General features: G+C 40.9%; 1 protein-coding gene across 3 annotated transcripts; it reads right to left on the bottom strand.

Moving 5' to 3' along the window:
* Positions 1 to 2,014: 2,014 nt before the first annotated feature.
* On the bottom strand, positions 2,015 to 17,462 carry rsph10b (radial spoke head 10 homolog B). 3 transcript variants are annotated; one of them, XM_061966186.1, is made up of 18 exons: positions 16,686 to 17,462; positions 16,541 to 16,616; positions 15,231 to 15,299; positions 14,771 to 14,944; positions 13,850 to 13,935; positions 8,179 to 8,299; positions 7,936 to 8,112; positions 7,763 to 7,865; positions 7,591 to 7,688; positions 7,320 to 7,509; positions 7,125 to 7,233; positions 5,460 to 5,539; positions 5,206 to 5,354; positions 4,907 to 5,011; positions 4,768 to 4,827; positions 4,640 to 4,691; positions 2,362 to 2,407; positions 2,192 to 2,239 (listed from the first exon to the last, which is right to left on the bottom strand). In XM_061966186.1, exons 1-16 carry the CDS (start codon positions 16,799 to 16,801, stop codon positions 4,641 to 4,643), a joined length of 1,764 nt encoding a protein of 587 aa, XP_061822170.1. In that variant the 5' UTR covers positions 16,802 to 17,462; the 3' UTR covers positions 2,192 to 2,239; positions 2,362 to 2,407; position 4,640. The 3 variants fall into 3 exon arrangements, with proteins under 3 accessions (XP_061822168.1, XP_061822169.1, XP_061822170.1); XM_061966184.1 differs by lacking the exon at positions 4,640 to 4,691 and having other exon boundaries at positions 2,015 to 2,239; XM_061966185.1 differs by lacking the exon at positions 4,640 to 4,691 and having other exon boundaries at positions 2,015 to 2,236.
* Between the last annotated feature and the right edge of the window lie 1,214 nt (positions 17,463 to 18,676).

Raw genomic sequence — 18,676 nt, 5'->3', positions numbered from 1 at the left:
TTTAGGGGCATGTAGAGTTGGGTGTCATCAGCATAACAATGAAAGCTAACACCGTATTTGCGTATGATGTCGCCTAGCGGCAACATGTAATTACTAAAGAGTGCAGGGCCAAGAACCGAACCCTGGGGGACTCCGCACGTTACCTTAACATAGCCCGAGGTCACATTGTTATGGGAGACGCACTGCATCCTGTCAGTAAGATAAGAGTTAAACCACGACAAGGCTAAGTCTGACATACCAATACGTGTTTTGATACGCTCCAACAAAATGTTATGATCGACGGTATCGAAAGCAGCGCTAAGATCAAGAAGCAGCAACATAGATGACGCATCAGAATCCATCGTTAGCAGTAGATCATTAGTCATTTTTGCGAGGGCTGTCTCCGTAGAGTGATTTGCCCTGAAACCGGCTTGAAAAGGTTCACAGAGATTGTTAGACACTTAAGTGTTCATTTAGCTGCTGTGCGACAATTTTTTCGAGGATTTTCGAGATAAACGGAAGGTGGGACACCGGCCGGTAGTTTACCATGAGGCCAGGATCGAGGTTAGGTCTTTTGAGCAAAGGATGAATAACCGCTTTTTTGAATGCTAGTGGAACAGTGCCAGAGGAAAGTGATAAGTTTATAATATTTAGCACTGATGGACCTAATAATACAAAAAGCTCCTTAATAAGTTTCCCAGGAAATGGGTCAAGTAAACATGTTGTTTGTTTTGTCCCCTTAACACATCTTAACAATTCATCTAATGTTATTTCATCAAAGAGAGAGAAACTATTTTGGAGGGCGGTATCCTTCGTAGATACAGTCGTATCTGTGTTAATAGAACCCAGTTGTAGCTGCGATGCATTGTCTTTAATCTCCTTTCTAATGAGTTCAATTTTCTTATTAAAGAAATTCATAAAATCATCTGCTGAGTGGGTGGAGCTACTGGGAGGAGTCCCTTGTTGGGTTAGCGATGCTACTGTACTAAACAAAAATTTCGGATCATTTTTGTTGAGGTGGATGAGATTTGAGTAATATTTAGCTTTAGCTAGGGTAAGCATGTGTTTATAAGTTATTAAACTATCACTCCATGCTTGATGGAAAACCTCAAGTTTAGTAGCGCGCCATTTGCGTTCCAGCTTTCTACATGATAATTTATGGGCTCTAGTTTCTTCTGTAAACCATGGGGTGCGCCTTTTAGGGGCTCTTTTAAGCTTTAGCGGTGCTATACTATCAATGGTGTCGCGCAGGGCGTCGTTTAAGTTGTTAGTGAGGTTATCAATAGAGCCGACATAATTTGGGAATGGTGCCATTACCGAAGGCAGCAGGCCAGCAAGAGTCATCGTTGTGGCAGCATTAATGTTGCGGCTGCTATAGTAGTTATTATTATTAGTTTGTTGACAATGAGTCAGAACTTCAAATTTTATAAGGTAATGATCGGACATTACTTTAGTATACGGGAGTATCGTAACTTTGGAGGTGGTGACACCCCTGACCAGCACTAGATCTATCGTATTACCGTTGCGATGCGTAGGTTCATTTATTATTTGTGTAAGACCACAGCTATCAATTATAGTCTGGAGCGCCATGCACTGAGGGTCCGATGGGGTATTCATATGGATATTAAAGTCCCCCATTATGATTATATTGTCGGCGTGCGTCACTAAATCAGCAACAAACTCTGAAAATTCACTGATGAAGTCCGAATTGGGTCCTGGGGGGCGGTGGATAACAGCGAGGTGGAGAGGCAGCGGTGTGACAAACCTCATAGTAAGCACCTCAAACGAGTTATATTTATTATTTAGGTTCGGGGTAAGATTAAAGTTAGTCTTTGGTGTGACTCGGCGGGGTTTGAACTCGCAACCCACCGATCTCAGGGCGGACACTCTAACCACTAGGCCACTGATCCACATTAATTGTGACAGCCCTATACATTTCAACTTTTAACACATACAATATATCTGCAATTAGAGGAAGGCTTCTATATTGTTAAATACGTTGTGCTTGTCACTTTACATAAACTGGCAGACTGAGTTGTTTCTTTCTTCTGTTTAATTACAAGAGTAGGCTGAAATAGACCTTGTACAAGTAACTCATTCACCAGTCGTGTAATTCTTCAACTGGTTGTTGCTGATCATGCTAACTGGAGAAGGTCAACAGCAGGAAAGAAAAACTGGTTGAAGAAGTGATGGATCTTCTGACTCCAAGCTTCCAGTGCGAGCCCCTTGGTCAGCAATTGTTGCCATTTAAGAGAAACTGCTGGAGGAAATGAACATTTCTAATATGAATACAATACAGATCTGACATAATTCTGCCATCTTACATTGAAATGTGCACTACACAATATTATGAGTAAGTTATTATTGTTTTAGTAAACAAACCTGGGGAGGAGAGACATGGTCTTATAGTGGAGGAACAATCTGACATCTGTCGAGAGAGTAAAACATTGGTTGACATGGTATAGTATGGTATGTTACATTAATTAGTTTTGAAATCTATAGGGTGCATTCCACTGAATCGTGTGCAATGTGCTTGTAACTCACAAAAAAAATTACACTTCTGCCTTTTTAGAATTAAATCTGATCATACACATGCATTCAGACATGATGCCATAAATTCATTTCCATGAAGTAGCAATTATTTATAAATCAAATATTTTCATATAACTTTGTACAAAGCTTATATGTAAAAAGCTTCCGAAACAGCAGCCAAAAATACCCCTAAAATCTGCGAGAGAGTGAAGCTGCAAACTTTGATTGAATGAATGAATGAATGATATTCATAAGCGCCTTTTCACTATTGTTTCAAAGCACTTTACAATGAAAAACACATACAATCAAAGTTTGGTGGTGGTAAGATACATTTCTAGCAGTGGGAGCGAGGTGGGCGAAGTGTCTTGCCCAAGGGCACAACGGCAGAAACCAGAATGGCGGCAGCTGGAATTGAACCAGTAAACCTCAAGTTTCTGGTTGGCCAAGGCTACCTGATGAGCCACTCCGTCCCGGAACAACTGTCTTACATTTCCGAAAGTTTAACTGATTATATTTCATACTGTAAAGCAGGGGTGCCCATTACGTCGGTCGCAAGCTGCCTGTCGATGGCGGAGGGTGTCAGTCCATCGCCAGCCAGGCATTTAAAAAATAGACCTACTGTAAAAATTAGCGATCATCAATCTTCACCAAGACGTCACTTTCATCACTTGATTGACATTCACAGCACCCGAGGGTCTTGTGAGATGATGCTGGCTGCTGCGAGCTCATTATTACCGGTAAATGAGAAAAACGTTTTATTTCAACAGACTCTCGCGCCGTACCATCCATCCATCCATCCATCTTCTTCCGCTTATCCGAGGTCGGGTCGCGGGGGCAGCAGCCTAAGCAGGGAAGCCCAGACTTCCCTCTCCCCAGCCACTTCGTCCAGCTCCTCCCGGGGGATCCCGAGGCGTTCCCAGGCTAGCCGGGAGACATAGTCTTCCCAACGTGTCCTGGGTCTTCCTCGTGGCCTCCTACCGGTCGGACATGCCCTAAACACCTCCTTAGGGAGGCGCTCGGGTGGCATCCTGACCAGATGCCCGAACCACCTCATCTGGCTCCTCTCGATGTGGAGGAGCAGCGGCTTTACTTTGAGCTCCCCCCGGATGACAGAGCTTCTCACCCTATCTCTAAGGGAGAGCCCCGCCACCCGGCGGAGGAAACTCATTTCGGCCGCTTGTACCCGTGATCTTGTCCTTTCGGTCATAACCCAAAGCTCATGACCATAGGTGAGGATGGGAACGTAGATCGACCGGTAAATTGAGAGCTTTGCCTTCCGGCTCAGCTCCTTCTTCACCACAACGGATCGATACAGCGTCCGCATTACTGAAGACGCCGCACCGATCCGCCTGTCGATCTCACGATCCACTCTTCCCTCACTCGTGAACAAGACTCCAAGGTACTTGAACTCCTCCACTTGGGGCAAGATCTCCTCCCCAACCCGGAGATGGCACTCCACCCTTTTCCGGGCGAGAACCATGGACTCGGACTTGGAGGTGCTGATTCTCATCCCAGTCGCATCACACTCAGCTGCGAGTGTGAAGAGACTCTCGCGCCGTACCTGCTGTCAAAACTCTAAAGACCGACTGCACAGTTCCTATCTTCACAATAAAAGCGCTGCTTCATCCTGCCTGCGCTAACAAAATAAGAGCCTTAGAAAGCTAGTGTGCGCAAGCTAGAAAACTACGGAGTTTGCCGGCAATGTATTTCTTGTAAAGTGTATAAAAACGAGTATGGAAGCTGGACAAATAAGATGACAAAACCCAACCACTTTCATGTGGTATTGGACAGAAATGTGGACTTTTTTTCTCCATTTGAAAATGTGGATGTTATCAGCACTACTGTCTGATTCCAATCAATGCAAGTCATCAGAATCAGGTGATAAACCAACTTATATTCTTGTCTTCATGAAAGACATGAATCTATGTGTTAAACATGCTTGTATTATCACTAAACACCTTTAACTTGTTAACAAAAACGTCTCTTTCATAAATAAATACATATAAATAATATTTATGAATGAGGTAGATCCCCTCGACTTGGTCAATTGAAGAAAAAGTGTGGGCACCCCTGCTGTAAAGTCTAATCTTATCATGCACATGTTAATTTTTCGTTCTACGAATAGTACCTCATTGGTAGAATGGCCCAAGGGGTGTGACGACAGAAAGGTAAAGAACTACCTAGAGTCAGAATTATTCAATTGAAATTTCATCAATCTGTTGCTCTTTTAAAAAATACAAATAAAAAATCACTAACCTCCTGACATTTAATCTCAGCACAGCCGAGGAGAACCTCAAAGAATTCTAGGAATACAACCTGCGGAATAGGACAGAGAAAGGCAGGTGTGGGCATAACAAATTGGATGAATGGATGCATATTAAAGAAATACACCCACCTCTATTTCCATGCATGCTGGCACGTTACCAGGGTCCCAGATTTCTTCACAGATTATTTCGATGATGTTGCTTACGGTCAAATTACAGTCAAAAAGTTTGAGATCCTAGTGTGGTGGACAAAGAAGTCATACCAAAAAAAGTACCATATTAAACCAAGTATAAGACAACCCCTCTTTTTCAAGAGGTTTTTTTTTCCAAGGCTTGTTTTTCAAGCCAGTCTCTGTCATCATGGCTGCATCGCTCCTTGTCACAGATACTATATTCACTATTTCAGTCTCCAGTTATTAAAGATTGTTACCTTGTACAGCCACAGCATTTGCCGGTTTGTCATAGTGCAGTCATCCCTGGGGGGTGCATTGAGCCTGCAGTAAGCCTGATAGACCTCCAAGCTTTTCTTCACATAGTCAACCGCAACAACTGCATGCCCCGGTGGGTTAAACAGGAAGCCTGGGCCCATTATTAAAAATAATGAGTGCAATGCAATATAGATGGGAATGGAAGCTTTGGTAAAACATTAACACAAATATCCTTTTGATGTATAATTCTATTTACCTTTTACATTCATAGCATTTGGAAATATGTCATCGATCAGCAGTTTGGAGAAGCAAGAAGCCAGAAGGTAATTTGATGGCCTGTATGCAACAAGAGCATAGGAGGAACATGTTCCAAAGAACTTTGACATGCATAATGCTCCATTGTGCATTAAATGCTCACTCAGACAAATGTATTGTATTTTCGAACTAGCTTCCTGATCTCAACATAACTCATTTGAGTAACAGGAGTGAGTTTGTAGCATGGCAAATAAATTAAATTTAGCTATGTGGCATTTAAGCACATTACCCAAAAATAAACAAATATTTCATACTATTATTTAGGTAACAGGACTGTAATGAGATTTCAAGTAATAGTTGGAATATCAGCAGATACACAAATCACTGAACTTACTCTGAATGATCAAACTCCATGTGGACCCCCACGTTTTCTAGAGGGGGAACAGGACTGAAAAAAACCTAAACCTAAAATGAGCTAAAAAAAAAAAAACAACACAGAATTTTACTGAATTGTTTTGGGTTGATGGTTTTTTTGTTTTAAATAAAATTAACTTGAAGTATAATATTACCAACATTTCAGTTATAGAAACAGGACTAAGTGAAAATTCAGGGTACGACTAAAGTGTATATTTGAACTAAATTATCTTTTTTTGTTCTTGAATTAAATAAACAGAAGTATAGTTGAGATAAGGAGTAACACAAATATGTAAAGGAACACAAAAACACAAAAAATAAAGTGACAACAAATGTAAATTAGTGTTCAAGGTAGTTAAATGTAATCTTTTAAATGTATTATTAAACCAATGTGCAGGACACTTTGCTTGACGGTAAAAAAAATTGTGTATATATACATTTTATTTCCTCAAAATGGCACTGATTTTGTTGAAAGGCCAATATGGAAATGCCCAGGGCCGCTGTAAGCTAAAATTGGGTCCTTAAGCAGAATTGTATTAATTTTTTTCACACTTTATTCTTTTTAATCAAACTTGAATTCAATTAAATAATGCATGTTTTGTACTAAATAAATGATAAATGGGTTGTACTTGTATAGCGCTTTTCTACCTTCAAGGTACTCAAAGCGCTTTGACACTACTTCCACATTTACCCATTCACACACACATTCACACACTGATGGAGGGAGCTGCCATGCAAGGCGCTAACCAGCACCCATCAGGAGCAAGGGTGAAGTGTCTTGCTCAGGACACAACGGACATGACGAGGTTGGTACTAGGTGGGGATTGAACCAGGGAAAACTGCTAAAAACAAAGCTAAAACAAATTCATAAGAAAAAATGGTTCAATAATGATTTTTTTGTGGAAAATAAAAATGTTAACATCATTGAAACATAAATGACATAATCTTCTCATCTCAACTTCAACCCGGATTCAATCCCAGCACAGTCGTCTTTTGAGACAAGCACTAACTGTGTGCGTGCGCCACGGGAAGCGGCCAAGAATACATTTGCAGTAAAACTACATATGAATACACATGCTCTGTCATTCATAAGTTTACATTTTACATGCGCTTTTTCCACGGAGCACTGGGCCTTACGCACAGCGTGTGATTTAGGGAGGTGCAGCCCTGACAGGAAAATCGCCTAGCCATCCAACTAAGGTTTGGCGCTCACCAAAAATAAAAGAGCTCTAAAACAACAAGATTTACTTACTCAATGTCCTTCTGGTAGATGTGGTAAGCAATGACTACCAGGCAGCTGAGAAAGCGACAGAGCATGATGGGAGTAAAGGGGGAGTGAACCTCAGCTGGGTCCGGGTTGTCTGAGATCAATAAAAATGACAGATACGACTCGTTTACCGTAGAGGTGAAACTATGTACACAACAGGGGGTTAGAGAGAACTCCCACCTCTTATAAAAAGATCCAGCTCTGCCAAGGTGATGCCGTGATGGTGGATGTAACAGTCTTTGAGCAGGCGCCACATCTGCATGCGGGACAGCAGAAAGGCACCACCTGGAGTCTGGCGTTGCCCCAGTCGGCTGTAGAAACGGTAGATAGCCCTAAACTCTGTCTTGTGCCTTAGCAGCACGAACCTCACCTGTTGGACACAGTGCATAAGTGTATTTAATAGATCCACACCAGAGGGGACCAAATATCAGAAACAACTCGGGCACCGAACCTGTTTGAGCTCGGTATCTCGTTTTCCCAGAGGAAATTTCTCCAAAATACAATCAATGTTGACAGTCATGTCTGGTCCAAGAGTGGACTCGCCCACACCTGATGTGTTGAGAAATGTACATAGCAGAATATGAGGGTTGGCGTCTCTTTTGAAAGTCTAGTGTGTGTTATACCATGTCGAATAGATGTTCCGTTTTCTGTCATGTTGGTAGTCTCCATTTTGTCAGTGATGAACTGTACTTCAAACGTGTGACCATCCTTGAGGGTGACTTTTCCCTAAACATAAAAGGATCACTTATAAAACTTGACTCTTGTTGTCTTTTAATATGCATTTTTTCCAATTCACCTTCCCGTGTTTTTTATTGCTCATCCATCCTCCCTCATAGGTGTCACCACTAGAGTAATAAAAGATTCCATGTCCATGTCTCTGACCCAGGAAAAAATTCCCCGTGTACTGATTACTTGGACGAAATTCCGATCCATCTGTTCGCTTCACCAGCCACACGTGAGTGCCTTGGCCATGCTGCCGAGAAGAAGAACCAGCAGGCGAAACAAAAGGATGACAGGAGTGGAAATACAAAATTCCTACCTGGACTCCATCTCGCCAGTTCCCAATGTAAAGCTGTCCCACGTTCAGCCACCTCATGGTGCCTTCTCCGTTTCTTAAGTTATTCCTCCACTCACCAAAATAAATGTTACCAGACGGGTAGCTGATAGGTAAGAGAAGCCACATGAAACCCACTTGGATTCTTCAACAGTACAATGAATGATCCAAAACACAACAGAAAGTCTACCTTGAAATGGCTTTAAAAAATGTTTAGTATGGTTTAGTCAAAGTACAGATTGCATCGCATTGAGATTAGGGATGGGCATCAATCTGGTACTTTTTTGGCACCAACCAAAACCAGCAGTCACCGAATCAGGTAAGATCCAGTGGTGCCATGTTTCGCTGCCTGGGTTGCACATGACGTCACGTCTGGTTGCATTAGCATTGGCGAGTGGTGAATATTTGTTAGCACTTGAAGAAAACAGGCGATTTCAAAGCAGAAATGCTCTCAGTAATCTTGCAACCCATCAATGTTTACGGTAAAAACCCAATGGCTCGTCTTTTTCAAATGCGTTGCCGACACAGATTAAGCTCTCTGCAATATTTGTGACGCAAAAATCAAGGCAAATGCGGTAAAACACCTGGTTAAACACAGGATTTTTGAAAAGTGCAGAATTTTTTAATGTTAGATATGCAGCTACAACTTTAGCGACTCGACTGCAGCCAGCGACACAGTAAAACAAATTGCCTGATCATTTGGTGACTGTAACAGCGACATCGTTATCATCTTCGTCTGCTCCAGGTAAATGGTAAATGGGTTATACTTGTCTAGCACTTTTCTACCTTCAATGTACTCAATGCGATTTGACGCTATTTCCACATTCACCTATTCACACAATGATGGCAGGAGCTGCCATGCGTCACCACAACCCATCAAGAATGAAGTGCCTTGCTCAAGGACACAACGGACGTGACTAGTATGGCAGGAGGTGGGGATCGAACCAGGAACCCTCAAGTTGCTGGCACAGCCGCTCTATCAACTGAGCCACGCCGTCCATGCCTAGTGTGTAAGAAGACATTAGCTTTGCATTTTAACTCGCAATAGTTATCATAATAAACTTGGTTCCTCGTACTGTACTTTGTAATGTTATGTGAAGTTTTTGCTTCACTTTCTTTTGTGGTTTAATATTTTTTGAAAAATATTAAATTTGTCTTTATTTTTTACTCCATTCCTCCATGTATCCCCAGCACATATTTTCCAGAAGAAAAAAGAAAGGAGTGCATGTTATTTTGTGCAATGCTTTGTAGTTAAGTGTTTTTATGTTGAAATATTTCGCAAAACAATTGCAATCATGTTACTAACCGTTGGGTAGTGTTTTGATATATTTGATGATCGGTCGATATAAAGAAATAAATGTTAACATTTTGAGATTTCATTATTACACAAATTAACATTTATTACTACATGAGCCCACACAAAAGTATTGAAAATTTGTATCGTTGAGTACCAGTATCGATTCCCAGGTACCAGGAATCGCAACTGTATCGATTCAATAGTGAACGGTACCCATCCCTAATTGAGATGCTGTGACATGACTTTAAAAAGTGGTTCATGCTTGTAAACACATTCAGCTACATGTAATATTTACATATTTTGCTCATATTAATTTCATAGATGCATCATAATGTTTGCTTTTTCCTTCAACAACAACACTACTAATCATGGCAGACTTCATGAGTGCCAACAAAGACTACTTTGGGACAAATGATGATCCAGAAACGTATATTTTTGAGCGTGAATAAAAGGAGGATGAGCTACAAGTTTTAGAAGCTATGTGCTGAACGGATCCAGCTTAAGTGAAACAAGCATCATGTAGCAGTATAGCTAGCACTAAACAAGATATACAAACTAAAATAAAATGTCTGCTCTCTGTGGGATGCCGACTGATAGGGTTTACATATCTTGCCATTTAAATGAAGAATTCATAATTATCCACACGCAGAGTTTAAAAAAAAATGCTGCAGACGAGCATTTTTTCAAGTCTTCCTCCACCATCTTCAGGTCTAAGAGGAATGTCACAGATGAACAACTTCTCAGTTAATGTCTACAAACTTCTATTATCCAAGTGAGTGGCATGATTTATAATTTAAAATGAACGTTTACTAAGTTAGAGGTGATTGTGATGCAGCAGCTCAGTATGTCCACACTGTGGCTGCACAAGCTACCGTAGTTAGCTCTCTGTGATTACGGCGCTAAAAGTAGTTCAAATAACAATATTGCTAAAACTTGGCTGATATGCAGGTCACGAGATGCAATGGTGTATTGTTAGATGTTTCTGGATGTATTTTAGAGTGATTCAGAGGCAGAATGTATTACTCCTTCCTATTATCTGCATTGCTAGCCACCTAGAACGAACCCCAACCATCCTTCCATCCATCCATTTTCTACCGCTTATTCCCTCGGATTATTGCAAATTAGAATGGAAAAAAAAAATACATATGTTCTTGTCTCTCGTAAAGATTGTAAATGATAAGCAAATTCCCAAAAAAGGGTAGTTCCCCTTTAACTTCCTATTAGAAAGTGTCCTCTGTAATAGACATTTTGCATTAGGTTTGAGTCTCAGGAGGTTAACTGACAATTGAACTTTTGACAATGTAAATACCTCACACATTGAATTTTGAAACGGCAATACTGCTGTATTTACAAAACTGTTAGATCCCTATCATTCCAAACTAAAATGCAATGTAAGCTTTACAGATCAACTGAATTTGATCCTCTCTAAACTTTGAAATGCACAAGTCCAACTATTCAATGTTTCAGTACTCTTTGCACATGATGATGTTTTTCAACAAGGAGATGAACAGCAAAACTCACAACAGGTTAAAATATCTTCTTCTTTTTTACACTACATTATCTTTATGTGACTCTTCAGGTTTCTTTGTATCTCTATTGCAACCTGCCGATGACACTCCAAGCTCAGTGTCCACTTCCCTCTGAGAACATTCTGTTCTAAGCCTTGCAATGGTGAGGTACACTTGAATAATGGTTAGGTGTTGGTATCATGATGTCAAAATGAGAACAGCAAGATGAAGAGCCCTGTTTGAATAGCAATTCTAAAAGAAGCAGGACATTTATTGATTCAGTGCATGAACCATCAAATACATTTAATGACACAGTACTTTATCTAGAAGACATACATCAGGAAAATACCTATCATTTTTGCATGAAGGAGGTGTCCAAAGACAAAGTGAATAAAATTATATCAAACATGAGCGACTCAATGTCAAAAGACATCCATGACCTTAGCACAGTTCTGCTTAAAAAACACCAAGATACCCTGTTAGAGCCTATCACACACCTAGTAAATCTTTCTATTCGATTTAATACATTTCCAAAGTGCTGGAAAACTGCTGTAGTATCCATAAGACAGGCAAAAAGGACAACCCTAACAATTACAGGCCTATCTCTATCCTTCCAGTTGTGTCTAAAATCTTGGAGAAGGTAGTCACAGAACAACTAATAGAACACCTGGAGTCAAACCAACTGCTCTATCCCCAACAATTTGGGTTCAGGCAAAAGTACAGCACAGAAACCGCTCACTGTTACTTGCTCAAACAGATTAAGAGCTGTCTAGACAAAGGTCAAGGTGATGGTGCGATGTTTCTAAACCTCAAAAAGGCCTTTGATAATGTGGACCACAGAGTTTTGATTAAAAAAAACTGGCATTTCAAAATATCTTCTCAAGCACAAGAATGGTTTAAAACATATCTCGAGGACAGGCAGCAATGTGTTAGGTTCAATGGCATTAAATCTAGTCTTCGCGACATGGGAGTGCCACAAGGCTCCGTATTAGGGTCATTGTTGTTTGCCATGTATATAAATGACCTTCCAAACTGTTGCCAGGGTGTCAACTGCCAGCTTTATACAGACGACACAGTTATTCCTGTGCCTGCAAATAATTCCACTACAGCTGGGCAGCAGTTGACAGAATCTCTCGTCAACATTTAAACCGGGCTTCAAAAATCTCAAATGATAAAACAATCTCAAATAAAGCACAACCTTCAAACAATTTAATTAAGGTATGTATAAATAATGAAATGATCCAAAAAGTTAAAGAAACAAAGTACAAAAATAATCTAAAGTTCTAAAGCCAGGTAAAACGTGTGTGTAAAAAGTTCAAGTCAAATTTGAACGGCTTTCGTTTCATTAGAAGAGAACTGTCTCGTCAAGCTGCTCTGTTGTATTTACACACAATGATATTTTCTCATTTCTCCTATTGTCTAACCTCATGGTCGCAAACTTCACCCACAGCCCTGAAGCCAGTCATATCCCTGTTCAACCAGGCAATCAAGGTGTTTGCCAGAAAACCTGTGAGGTGGCATTATGGTGATGTCATTAAGAAACACAAGCTTTTTACATTTGGCTGTCACACGTCAAGGCTCTTGCAGACCTAACACCAGATCCTCTGACAGTGGGGGACTGTGTGGTTCCTAAGTTCCAACATATTTTGGACAGTCTGATGTATCCTCTAATGAAGCCAGACTGTGGAACACTCTTCCCACTGAATTAAAACTGCAAACTGACCTAAACCTCTTCACAAGACGTCTGAAACCTGAAACTGCTCCGGCTTCCTCCCACCTCCAAAGACATGCACCTGGGAATAGGTTGATTGGCAACAGTAAACAGTAGTGTGTGAATGTTGTCTATCTGTGTTGGTCCTGCGATAAGGTGGGGCGACTTGTACAGAGTGTACCCCGCCTTCCGCCAAAGTGCAGCAACAACCGCGACCCCGAGAGAGACAAGCGGTAGAAAGCTGATGGATGGTTGGATGTAAATTTTGTAACAAATTTACACGTAGTCTATATCCTATGAGCATCCTGTGGACAGGTGTTGAAAATTAGCATTTTCTTGCTATAACACTTTAGGCAGTGCATCTGGTGGTGTTATGCCCATTTCAAATAAACAAATACAAATGTATTGATTGATTCATTGATTAGAAGAACAAGTTGTGCAAAAAGCAGTGTATTATTGAACAGTTGGACGTGTGCATTTAAAAGTATAGAAAAGTTCCAATAAAGTTCCTATTAGTGCTGGGCGACTATGGTCGTTGATCGAGATTAATTTGAGTTCGATTACGGTGATCAGCTGCTAGCATTTCTTCAATCATACATGACGGAGATGTCTGTTAGAAGTTACTCTAGTAGTGGACAGGTGATTATTCGCTTGCATAATTAAAATTTGCTTAAGAAAAGACCCTAATATTTGTAGACCAATGCAATTGGATTGTCAGAATGTCACTTGAATGCATGTCATTTATCTGCACAAAACTTGGTAATAGTTTTATCTAAAGTTCTTTCAGGCTGTGTTTTGGAGTGAAATTTGCCAGCCAGCACACCAGTCGGAGTCTCCTCACTCATTTTTGTACTGACGTGTGCATTGATTTGATCACCGACCGTGTAACGGTTAAGGTAAAACCGCTTGTACGCTGAAAATTAAGTGCATAATTAATTAAGTGTCTACATAATTATTGCAATATTTTTTTGTGATAAGTCACATGAGGTAACACATTAATTCAGGTTTTTAGCTTTAGGGCACTTTTAGGGCACAATTGCTTTTTTAACATAACGTTTTAGGCTTGGATAGTTTGTTTGATATGATGATGACACATAAATGTGACAAACATGCAGACATTTTCTGAACTGTATATCTTACCTTCTTATGCCCCATCCCTCTCTTATGTTCATAATCCAATCTCCTTTGTACCAAGAGGTCTCCTCCTGGTTATAATACACAGTGCCCTAACAAGAAGGACAAACATCGATATTAATTTAAATTTCCCCAAAATCCAGAACTTTCAAGATCCAGGGACCCAAATGATATCTCAACATGACGTATTTCAACCATATATGGCTATTTCTAGTTTTTGACGGAAATAAAAATCTAAACGTGTTCAAATTGGATATTTCCCGTTCCTTGTCCTTGATTACTGCTCATTCTTGCTCACTTTTTAAAAGCTCCTAAATATCCAAAATGCAAAGCAAATGTCATTAAATGTTGTTCCATCTTTGTGAAGATTTGATCAAAATGTCATTTTTGATATACAGTTAGGTTCAAAATTATTTATTAATTACAAAAGACTAAACTTGTCTTGGGGAATGCAGTTTAATCACAAAAAAATATTGCATTAATCATGTCTAAAAGTAAATCAGTCATGTGATTCATTTTGACCTTATTTATTTACAATATTATGCCCGATTGTAGCTGAGATAGGCTCCAGCGCCCCCCGCGACCCCAAAAGGGAATAAGCGGTAGAAAATGGATGGATGAATGGATGAATACCTGTTAAAAATGTGCAATTGGCAAATCTTCATATATTCATACAATAAAAATATTCATACAATAAAAGCATTAAAAAAAGTTCTGTGGTGAGCAGAAAACACAAAATATGCCCCATTTGTTTTAAATCAATGGTTTAATTATGGTATTTTGTCATTATCTTGTGTATAAAATGAACTTTACCTCAAAATCTCAACCAGGTTGAATATTGTTTTTCCTTGAACTGTTAATAGGATATGGTACACAAAAAAATTCACATAAATGGAAACAAAAAACGGAACGATGTTATTATGTTACCTTTCCATGCCTCTTGCTGTGATTCCATTGACCTTGGTATGCCACTTTGCTTTTGCCAATTTTGTGGGTTCCATCCCCATGCCTGACACTGTTGCACACGTCACCTTTATAGGAGCTGCCGTCTGGCCAGCTGTACATGCCTTGGCCCATGGGCATGTTGTTCACAAACTCTCCCTGTTGGACAGGAGCATGCAATACAACCAAATAGAGTATGTAATACTACCGTATTTTTCGGACTATAAGTCGCAGTATTTTTCATGGTTTGGCCGGGCTCCAGTGCGACTTATATATGTTTTTTTCCTTTTTTATTATGCATTTTCGGCAGGTGCGACTTATACTCCGGTGCGACTTATACTCCGAAAAATACGGTACATGTATTTATAAATGGTACTATACCTAATAAATATTTATGTGCATTAGATTATAAATTAAAACCATAATTATTATAGCAATATCCCACCTCATATTGCACTCTGTCAGCCCATGTGAAGACACCACTTCCATGCATTAGTCCCATGGAGAACATTCCCTGCAAAAATACCAAGATTGAGTTTCATTACTTGAGGTCAGTCTTTGAGTTTTAGAAAGGTCATATTATGATTTGTTTTAATCACCACTTCCTGACGGTCCCTATAATATGTAATGGGGGTTCTTTGATCAAAATTTTGCATAGATTATGTTTTACAGAGCGTTTAAGCCGCTTTCTGACCATCTCTTTAGGATGCGCCGTTTCGTGGGCAATTTTATTTACAGCCCTCCACTTCGAATGAGTCTTCTCTCCACCATCTTTGTTGTAGTTTTTAGCTTTTCTATAGCGAGGCTACCGACAGATTAAATTTAAACCCTACGCTACATTGTAGTAGAAATGGCAACTGCGAATGATGCATGTGCATGTACGAGCCAGTCTGCCCCACAACAAGAGGATAGCGAAAAAGAAGAAGCTTATTGACTGCAGCGCGGCCTTCAATGGTGGACCCGTGCAAAGCACTTTGGGTCGTTCTCTACCGTGTAATGGTGGTTCTTTGGCCAAAATGTTGCATTTCACTTCATGATGCGCCGTTTTTGAGTGGTCCTGTTTACGTGCCTACACTTCAACTGCGTCTTTTACACGTCATCTTTGTTGTAGTCTTAAACTATTGACAAAAATAAGTTATAACTATATGCTTCATTGTATTAGAAATGGCAGAAGCATATGATGCATGTGCATGTACGAGCCAGTCTGCCCCACAACAACAGGAGGGGTAAAAAAGCAGCTTATTAACTAAAGCCCGGACTACAATTGTGGACTCTTGCAAAGCACTTTTTGTACATCTCTACCATAAATGGATAATCCGCTGACGTGGCCAAAAAAAAAAGTCACCAATGGGGCAAATTCCAAACGGTTCCTTTCCCGGAATGATGAAGGAAGGCAAGATTGTTTTATAAATATCTCCGCAGTGCCTCCACAGTTTGATTTTCAATTTTTGGGACTTGGTTTTGCACAGTAGGGCACCTTTATTTTATGCAGTTAAGGAGTTTCAAGGTACGAAAACAAAAGAGAATATATTTCATGTTAAATGTATTTATATTTTTATTTCTGCCCTGAGAGGCAATTTAAACACAGACAAAAAGCAACACAATTGGCTGTACAGTACTTTCAAAAAGTGTGGAAAATATTTAGCTTGAGATAAAAAATAATTTTAGTGGATTGAAATAAGCAAGTTTAAATAGAAATCGTTCCAAATAAAGCCAATTAAATAGAAGCACTCCTATACATAAGCAGATGTATACCTTATAAAAATGGCCTCCTTTAAACTTGGCCAGACCTTTCCCATCAAACCGGCCTTCTTTGGATTCTCCTTCATATCTGTCAGAGACGCCATATTCATTTGCTGTTGTAATATAAATGTACAGTTATATGGAAAAGTACATTTACCTTTGGAAAGTTAGGATAAAGAACGAAGGGAGGTCAAATAAGTAGCCATTGTGTTGCTGCTGCTCGCCGTCAGATATCGCCTGTTTGAAATTACCTGCTCTTCTCTGTAAATGCATTTCCGTGTCGGTTAAAAAAATGATACGTTTGTAACCTTATCTCAAATTTGAATCATTCTAAACACCGAAAATGTCAAATTTGACGACAAGAGTGTGCCTGTAGGACCCCGACTACGAGACCGGAAATGATCAAAATGTTGTTGACGTCCCCTAGGCAACGTGAGTAGGACTGAATGAATGTTCAAATACCAAGCGTCAGAAATCGTCACTATAGCAAGTGTTATTCAGCGTAAATGACTTTTTGTTTATGCTAGTGCCATTTAAAAAAAAATAAATGCTTATTTTGTGGTGAATACATGCTGTGTGATAACCACGGTATGTTGCCAACATTCCAATTACAGCGTTGGCATTCATATATGTGTATGACTATCTTGTTTTATTAAATAGTGTAATTGGTGTAGGTCCAAACTCTTCTATGAAAGTATTTCAAACTATTTATTCATATGTTCAATCAAACATCCATTTTACTATATTTCAGAACTGTAAACCAATGTTTGTTATATTTAGTTGTAGGTAAGCTTAATTAGTCAAACATTAATGGTGGATAAACACATTCAAAAATACAGAAAAATATAATACATACTAAATGTATTTTTTTACACATAGGGGTCCCTGAACTTGAGCCCGCCAGTGTCCACAATCTGTCCCGTGGGTCATCCCAAATTATCCATCCATCCATCCATCTTCTTCCGCTTATCCGAGGTCGGGTCGCGGGGGCAGCAGCCTAAGCAGGGAAGCCCAGACTTCCCTCTCCCCAGCCACTTCGTCCAGCTCCTCCCGGGGGATCCCGAGGCGTTCCCAGGCCAGCCGGGAGACATAGTCTTCCCAACGTGTCCTGGGTCTTCCTCGTGGCCTCCTACCGGTCGGACATGCCCTAAACACCTCCTTAGGGAGGCGCTCGGGTGGCATCCTGACCAGATGCCCGAACCACCTCATCTGGCTCCTCTCGATGCGGAGGAGCAGCGGCTTTACTTTGAGCTCCCCCCGGATGACAGAGCTTCTCACTCTATCTCTAAGGGAGAGCCCCGCCACCCGGCGGAGGAAACTCATTTCGGCCGCTTGTACCCGTGATCTTGTCCTTTCGGTCATAACCCAAAGCTCATGACCATAGGTGAGGATGGGAACGTAGATCGACCGGTAAATTGAGAGCTTTGCCTTCCGGCTCAGCTCCTTCTTCACCACAACGGATCGATACAGCGTCCGCATTACTGAAGACGCCGCACCGATCCGCCTGTCGATCTCACGATCCACTCTTCCCTCACTCGTGAACAAGACTCCGAGGTACTTGAACTCCTCCACTTGGGGCAAGATCTCCTCCCCAACCCGGAGATGGCACTCCACCCTTTTCCGGGCGAGAACCATGGATTCGGACTTGGAGGTGCTGATTCTCATCCCAGTCGCTTCACACTCAGCTGCGAACCGATCCAGTGAGAGCTGAAGATCCTGGCCAGATGAAGCCATCAGGACCAAATCATCTGCAAAAAGCAGAGACCTAATCCTGCAGCCACCAAACCGGATCCCCTCAACGCCTTGACTGCGCCTAGAAATTCTGTCCATAAAAGTTATGAACAGAATCGGTGACAAAGGGCAGCCTTGGCGGAGTCCAACCCTCACCGGAAACGTGTCCGACTTACTGCCGGCAATGCGAACCAAGCTCTGACACTGATCATACAGGGAGCGGACCGCCACAATCAGACAGTCCGAAACCCCATACTCTCTGAGCACTCCCCACAGGACTTCCCGAGGGACACGGTCGAATGCCTTCTCCAAGTCCACAAAGCACATGTAGACTGGTTGGGCAAACTCCCATGCACCCTCAAGGACCCTGCCGAGAGTATAGAGCTGGTCCACAGTTCCACGACCAGGACGAAAACC

This window comes from Nerophis lumbriciformis, linkage group LG11 (assembly GCF_033978685.3).
Source record: "Nerophis lumbriciformis linkage group LG11, RoL_Nlum_v2.1, whole genome shotgun sequence".
Taxonomy (NCBI): Eukaryota; Metazoa; Chordata; class Actinopteri; order Syngnathiformes; family Syngnathidae; genus Nerophis; species Nerophis lumbriciformis.
Note: the sequence above shows the minus strand (reverse complement) of the source record. Positions and strands in the feature narration are given on the sequence as shown.

What these genes read in the sequence shown, in the direction of transcription:
- rsph10b (XM_061966184.1), bottom strand. Translation starts at nt 16,801, where the DNA reads ATGCATTTACAGAGAAGAGCAGGTAATTTCAAACAGGCGATATCTGAC. An exon ending in GAGGGATGGGGCATAAGAAG is followed by an intron (nt 8,300 to 13,849) that starts GTAAGATATACA and finishes CTTACCTATCAG; the next exon opens with CTACCCGTCTGGTAACATTT. An exon ending in AAATGCTGTGGCTGTACAAG is followed by an intron (nt 5,012 to 5,205) that starts GTAACAATCTTT and finishes CCACCACACTAG; the next exon opens with GATCTCAAACTTTTTGACTG.